Source organism: Lipophrys pholis (genome assembly GCF_963383615.2).
Source record: "Lipophrys pholis genome assembly, chromosome: 5".
Lineage (NCBI taxonomy): Eukaryota > Metazoa > Chordata > Actinopteri > Blenniiformes > Blenniidae > Lipophrys > Lipophrys pholis.
The window spans coordinates 10182204-10189391 of record NC_137628.1 but is presented as its reverse complement, the minus strand read 5'-3'; the positions used below and the strand labels follow the sequence as shown (position 1 = coordinate 10189391).

The 7188-nt window shown below is 42.7% G+C and overlaps 1 protein-coding gene across 3 annotated transcripts; it reads right to left on the bottom strand.

Annotated features, from left to right (window-relative positions):
• Positions 1–2388: 2388 nt before the first annotated feature.
• LOC308109991 (voltage-gated monoatomic cation channel TMEM109-like) lies at positions 2389–7188 on the bottom strand. Of its 3 annotated transcripts, none has more exons than XM_080463969.1 (4): positions 7059–7188; positions 6688–6975; positions 6345–6447; positions 2389–3578 (listed from the first exon to the last, which is right to left on the bottom strand). In XM_080463969.1, the coding sequence occupies exons 2-4, from the start codon at positions 6868–6870 to the stop codon at positions 3205–3207; spliced, it is 660 nt and encodes a 219-aa protein (XP_080320095.1). In that variant the 5' UTR covers positions 6871–6975; positions 7059–7188; the 3' UTR covers positions 2389–3204. The 3 variants fall into 3 exon arrangements, with proteins under 3 accessions (XP_080320095.1, XP_080320096.1, XP_080320097.1); XM_080463970.1 differs by having other exon boundaries at positions 6688–6970; positions 7059–7168; XM_080463971.1 differs by having other exon boundaries at positions 6688–7124.

The window sequence follows — 7188 nt, the reverse complement described above, 5'->3', positions numbered from 1 at the left end:
CCTCGTCTTCCACAGTCAAAACCTTTTCTCTGCTTGTATGACATTGGCTTGCAGGACATTTCATCCACTCTGGTCAGTTGGAGTGTTTAGAAATATCTCAGGTGTGGTTTCCAGCAGGGCTGTACTCGGGATGATTTTTTCCGATAGAAATTAGCTGTTCTGAAACATTTCCTACCTCATTTTCAGATTTGATGCTTCTCCGAAGATTCGTCCTCTTCCAAGCAGCTGAGTCCGGTTTGCTTTGGTTGTGAATGCTTTAACAAAACCGTAAGAATGCACCAGTAAGAACCAGTACAACTGCCTTCCAGAGCGGCACCATGCCTCCTTAATGCTGCAGAAAAAAAAAAACCGCTTGTCAAAAACCTGTGATGTCTTTCATCATTCACACAAAGCAAATAGTGTAGCAGACTCATGTTCTTTTAATTCCTTCCATCATGAATTGACAGAAATACGGCGAGCTGTTGGGGTGTACTCTGCCCTCGCATATAGTGAGCTGTGATTCTGGCACCCTGCGACCCTGCAGGATCAAGTGGTATCGAATGTCGAAGGATGGATGCGTGTGTAACCAGTTACTGTGGACCCTTGACCCTCAGTCCATCACATTTACATTCTGCGTTGGAGGATCTGTCAGATTTCTGTCCGTCTGAAACATAATATGCAACATGCGCAGGTTTCAGCTTGGGCTTATTTTCTGCAAAAACAACTATTAAACTGTTACTATTCACACAATGTGAACACAGTCGGTGCCTTTTCATCTCTCAGGGTGAAGCTGGCCTCATCGTCTCTTTCTGTAGATTTTCACTCAAACTTCTAAGTGTCTTTAGTTTTTTAACCACATGTTGTAAAGCTGATGAATTTTCACACAGTCGGTGTTGACGTGTGTTTTACTAACCCAGAATTTCTCTTGTTTTGATGTGTAAATGTAACACAGATTTGTAGAATTTGGTGACTCGTGTGTGTTAAACCAATGTTTATTAATACCTCTCATTTTGTAACTTCTCGATCTGAACATGTATAAACAACTTTGTGTCAATCAAACTACGCATGAATAAAGTGGAGTTCGAGACTTTCTTTGTCAACATTTTGACATTTAGACAAAAAAAGAGCAAGACTTGTGCAAGATTGGATCAATATTCATGAGTACGGCAGGGGGCCGAGCAACCCCAGTGCTGCTGATATGATCCAGCAGGAGCTGCTGCAGAAGTTAACACTGGATCCAACAGAAAAACATAAGAAAACAAACTGCCTCACCTCCTCTACCCTTCACCAATCGCCTTCCGTGACTGGGACATCCAATCCTGGTTCTTCTTCAACTTTCTCAAACTGAACAGAAAGAAGACAGATCCTCCTCTTTGGTTTCAAGTCCGCCCGTCACAGAAGCTCAGAGTTTTTCTTCTATCCCCATCTGCCCTGTTTCTTCTCTCCTTCCTCTCAGGGTGAGAGTCCTTCCAAACTGACAGCGACATTGAGATGTCCACCTCCTCCACCTCTCTCTGCCTCTTACCACACTGCTCCACTTCCCAGTCACTTCCTGTTTGAACTGAAAGTCAAAGTTTGGGCCTCCATAATGTTTAAGTCACAGGTTAAACTGTTAATTATTCCCTGTGTTTTCTGTTACAACATGAGGAAAATCTCTGTTCTTCAGCTAGAGTCTGGTTAACTTAGCTTACACTTTTAAATCAACCTTAAAACATCTTTGAAAACAAGTTTGTTGGTCTTTTATCTCACCTCAGGGACCCTGAGTGTTTAAAATGCACCGATACGTAATATTATCCTACTTTAACGATGTAGGGATGAATTGAGTTATTGAACATGTAACTATAATGTTGAAATAGTAAGATTTGGACCTTTTGGAGAGAAACGTGTTTCTCAGATCCTAAGACTTTTGGATATGAAGTTATTTTTTGGTCTTGGAAAGAACAAGCCCAACCTCACACTGCAAAGGTGGAGAAACTGACCTTCAAATTGTTGACATGTCAGTCAATGCGTCACAGCTTTTCCATTATGAGGACGCACCCGGCTGAGGGACGGAACTGCTCAACCATTTGGTATCTAATGTTCATACCAGAGGAGGCATTTCTAATGAGCTGGGGTGAAAGCCAAGTAGCTTTTGTTTGCTCAAACTCTTCCACGTGCTTGGACGTGCCATTAATGTGGAGGCGTGTTTGTGTCAAATTTAAACAGATGAATGGGGGCAGATATCTGAGGCCTGCAAGCTAAGCAACACAAACTCCCACTGTAAATGTCATCAGCCTTTTCACGGTTTACTTTAGTACGAGTCATGAATGCTCGTGCAAATAATACTTCCTGCCAGTTATGTGCACCGGGTGATTGTGAAGTCCGTGCAGAAAAGCCGCTCGTTAAACACAAAGAGACATTCACATTGTTGTGCGTTTAAAAGGGTCCGTTTTTATTGCAAAGTCAAAGCAGGATTTAAGCGCACACACATTTTCAGGAAAATTGATTTGTTCATCAAAAATCATTTTTAGAAGCGACAACAAACTGGAATGCAAATAAAAAGCCGAAGCATGCAGCGGTCCTTTCTGCACGCACACACCAGCGACTCTGTACTTTGGATAAACGTTATAAGGCACAAACAGCATTTGAATTTGCAAGATTACATTTGGAAAGCTGCCAAAAAAACTCCTCAGCAGTGTGGAATCAAGGAATGAAGACAGGTCAGACGTGACATCGAACTTCAAGCAAAACTCCTCAGAAAATGGACAATTTGATGCCTGTAAGTGCGACTCCCGGAGTCACTCAGAAGGAAACACTCATCAGAGAAAGCGTTTGGTGAAACAGAATAAGAAATCTTCCATTGGCTTTGGCCAGCTAACATGGTTAGCTTAGCTTGGCATGAACACGATGTTGGTCCTTTTATTAAAAAGAAAAAAATAGGAAAAAGAAAGAAGCACAACAAAACAAAAGTCTTGCGGTAATGAAGCAGGAATACCTGAACCTAAAACCCTCTGCGATGTGTGCGTTCAGTCTGGAACAGTTTTTAAACGTAGTCATGAATATCAACTGTCCTCTTGCTTTTCTTTCACTTTCTGTTTGCAGGACATTGTGGAAGTAGAGAAAACCACCATCAGCTTCTCAGAGCTTTTCTTGAATCTTGGGTCAGTTGGACGCGTCTGGAATGATTTGGAATGTTTGAGAAAACCCTGTAAAACTTCTGACCGATGCCTGAGGTGAACGAGCTCTTCAGCCGTCTGTCCTCGTCCACTTCTCCATGTCTCTCAGCCTCTTCTCCAAGACCTTCACCTGCTGCTCCAGGCGAGCCGTCTGATCGGCCGCGTTGGAGCCCCCCGACGAGCCCACGCCCAGCAGCACGCACACGCACACCAGGACGGCCAGGCGGATGGCCATGGTCTCCGTGCCCACCCGGAAGTCGCTCAGGATGAAGGCGAAGCACGCTGCGGCCAGCGCCACCTTCAGGAGCCACAGGGTCCGTTTAAGGGTGGAGGCCAGCAGCCGCAGGGCCAGAGAGATCAGCCAGTAGCTGATCAGCGCCACCAGGAGCCACTGGACCACGAAGATCACGCCTTCTGGCGTCACCTTGTTCACCGGGAAGCTGACTGCAAGGAGAAGATCTGAGGTTACAAAGGTTTACCTGAGCAGAGGTTCTTCTCTGGGGAACCTTTTAGATTGGAGTTTTTACAATTTCCTTTAAAGTGGAACTTTTTCTTTTTCTTACTTGTTCATGCTTTTGGTTTTTACCTTTGATCAGAAACCAAACTCTTAAACATATTTCAAAAGAAAAGCTCCTCACTCTCACCAACTTATTCTCTCATGACTCGTGACTGTAATTTCCTTTTCCCCTTTTTTCCTGCCTCTATAATGCAGAGGTTCATGTTCTCATGTTAACACACAACATGAAATACATTCACATCTGTCTTTTCTCTGTGCTCTTTCAACAGATTTTAAATCTCGCTGAGGTTTTTCTCCACCACACAGTTTAGAGATGCTGATTGTTGTGACTGAATGAGGAAATAAAACTCACGCAATCGCTGACGTCTTGTAATTTTGTGCAGAAGACTCAATAGACTTTCACCAATATGACGCAGTAAAAGCATCTGATTTCATTTTAATCAAAGATCAAAATGCTTTTTATCGAGAACAGATGAGACAGAATGTTACACCAGTATATATATATAAAAAATACATTTTTCCGAACTTTAAAATTGTTCAAGAAATCAAACAATCTGAAATACCAATTCATATTTTCTTTGGAGGAAAACTATGTGGATGTTTGCAACGTTTTGTCAGTGTTTGTTTTTGCAAAATCTATATGATTTTCTATCTGCTTTGAAATGAATATGAATACAAACTTTTCTCATGTTTTCATCACAGTTTCAACATACCTTGGAATACAAAGGTGTAATAATACAAAGGACACTTCATAAATAAAGAAGAAAAGGAGAAATTAAAATGACAAATCTTTATAATCATTATTTGTTTCCATAGTTTCTTTGTTTTTGGATTTCTTATTTTCTTTTCTTCTCTTGAATGGCATCAGACATAATGAAATGTCATAAATATCTAAATATGAATCATCCCTTTTTTCAGTGATGACCTCCTGTCATATGCTTTGTCAACCAGTGCAACATGGTTAGGGGGGAAAAAAAAATATCCAACATCATTTAAAAGATTTTTTCTAAACTGTGAAACTGCATTATTCTTGGAAATAAAAAAAAAAGGAAATAAAACCTAAATACTCATGAAAAAAACTACTTTGATGTAAATAAAGATTTGTGTGTGCATTAAATAATCAGCTTGAACTTTCCTATTTTAGAATAATAATAAAGATTTGGCCACGCTTGGAAGGTTGCCAGTTTGACCCCCACAGCAGGTTGTGACTGTGGGTCCCTGAGCAAGACACTTTACTCAGGGCAGCTCCACAGAGCAAAGTAACGTGGCCGCTCCCCGCTGAGTCAATTTGGTTAATTCGGTAAAGAAATTTTCCAAAGGGGATTAATAACGTGTCATGATTATAAATACATGTTCACAAAAAAAGGAAAGTGCCCAAATGACTGTGAACCTTGTGAAAACATGATCTTCTGAATTCAGCCTGAATCTTTCTTGATTCTTCTGTACTTTCACTGCTGCTTGGCTTTAACGCCATTGTTTGTGTTTCAGTTGTCATGGCGACAGACCATGAGACCATGTGCCATCCTGGTGTGGAGGGGGCACTCGTTTTCTTTCTCTTTAATATTTATTGTATGAATTTTATATTTTATTTACTTACACCAGAAGGGAAATATTTTTTTATTGTGGTTGGCATGATAGTTAGTTTGTTTGTTAGTTCATTGGTTTGTTGGTTGGTTAACAGTATGACTCAGAATCATGTTATTGGATTACCGATGGGAAGGCTAACAGATAATGGAACAAGGAAGACTTGACAGAATGTTCAACAAGATCTGGATCACATTCTCGCTGGCAGAGGTGTTGGTTCTCCGAGTGCCTTCCTGTTGTTATAATGTTTGTTCATAGTTTAAAGGACTTTTTATATACTGTTTGTAGTTCTGAAGTACCCCCTGGAGAGCCTTCAAGTACCCTCAGGGGTACGTGCACACTGAAGACCACCAGGAGGACTCTGATGATGACTCAGTGTACTGCTGCGTCTGACAATTCAGTGTTCACAGCTTTTCTACAGTTAAATGGCTTGGTTCGAGGGGAACTCTTTTCCTATTCACCTGTCCATGTGCATAAAACAGTGAGTGGGAAGTATAAAGCTGTGAGTTCCAACCTGGATTCCAAAGCTAGAGCAGACGTGAAAAACTGCCCACTGAGTACTTGTGTCTGCCAGTGTTTGGCCTCAACAGGTTGTGGCACGGGTACAGAGAGTAACAGCACAGAGGAGCATGCGCTGCAGGAACTGGAAACTGAAAGTCATTCTGCTGTTTCAGCCACTGTTACAGGATGGTTGCATTATCAGAAGTTATAAAGCATGTCTTTGGGTTTGTAGGGCATTAACGTCTTTTCATAGTATCTGTTGTATGACCTGCAACTGATGCAGTTGTACCATGAAGTTGGCTGGAGGGTAACCACCTCGGAAAATGCTGCAAAGATGCCACCTTGGGTTGAAAAATGTACAGCAAAAAACATGTGTTCATCTTATTATCATTATCTGGGACTAAGAACACGTAGAACTGCACCTTAGCAACTTGCCTCAGTGTCTTGATGTCTAGTTTAGCTGCTGTGAGTTTAAATATAAAGCTGAATGACTACAATCTTCATACCCATTGTTTTATGGAGAAACAGACCTCCAGTGACACCTCACGAGCATCCTCCACACGTGGTGTGAATGTCTCTGAGCTGTTGATGGACTCGGTCTTCCTCACCTTGGATTCCTGAGACCTCCAGCAGGTTGGAGATGTGCTGCAGCAACACGTTCAGACCACCGGCCAGACCTCCTGCAACAACCCGCAAAACCTGAGAGAAAGCCTGGAGAGGAGGAGGAGGGGGGCTTGGATCAGGGCTGCTTTACATGTATGATCAGAGAAACAGGAAATGATGAGAAAAGATCTGATCTGCTCTTTAAAGTACAAAATCCAGTTAATCAGATGAGAACTAACAGGAAACACAGTAAACATGTTTGTTGTTGCGTGTACTTCTATATATTTCTTTACTGGGCAGCTTTGTGAGCATGTTGCGCTTCCACACGCTGCTGCCTCCACCTCTCACCTTCTGAACCGACACCACCGTCTGCTCCCCCGCCAGCCTGCCCAGGTAGGTCCTCCCCTCCCCGGCCAGGTCCGCCAGGGCGGCCCGGAGCTCCTGGATGGTTCGACCCTCCGACACTTTCTCCGCAGAGACACAGAGCAGCAAGGCGCCGAGCAGCCACACGCAGCCGGAGCGGGGGGACATGGTGAGTTTTAATGGAGGAAACAAACTTTTCTCCGGCGGAAGAAGAAGAAAAGTTTTTCCACCAGGATGAAGGATTTGACTTAAGCGAGTCCGCCGCCTGCTGGGCTGACAGAAAAATAATTTTCCGTGACGTGTAGCTTTTCCCTTTTCACACTGATTAAAGTATTTACAGTAATTTTGAATTTTACGTCTTAATAGATGATCAAAGAAAGAGAAAGTGTCAGAAAAAGACCGAACGGGATGAAGAGGGTGACGGTCCGGCAGTAACGCGGGTCCATGAACGCAACATTCCCTCCGTGCGGTTAACGTGATGCGTTC

Bases quoted from the DNA above. Each gene is read 5' to 3' on its own strand.
- LOC308109991 (XM_080463969.1), bottom strand. From the start codon at position 6,870: ATGTCCCCCCGCTCCGGCTGCGTGTGGCTGCTCGGCGCCTTGCTGCTC. The intron at 6,448-6,687 runs GTGAGAGGTGGA...CCTCCTCTCCAG, and splicing joins CGGTGGTGTCGGTTCAGAAG to GCTTTCTCTCAGGTTTTGCG. The intron at 3,579-6,344 runs GTGAGGAAGACC...TTCTCCTTGCAG, and splicing joins GGAGGTCTCAGGAATCCAAG to TCAGCTTCCCGGTGAACAAG.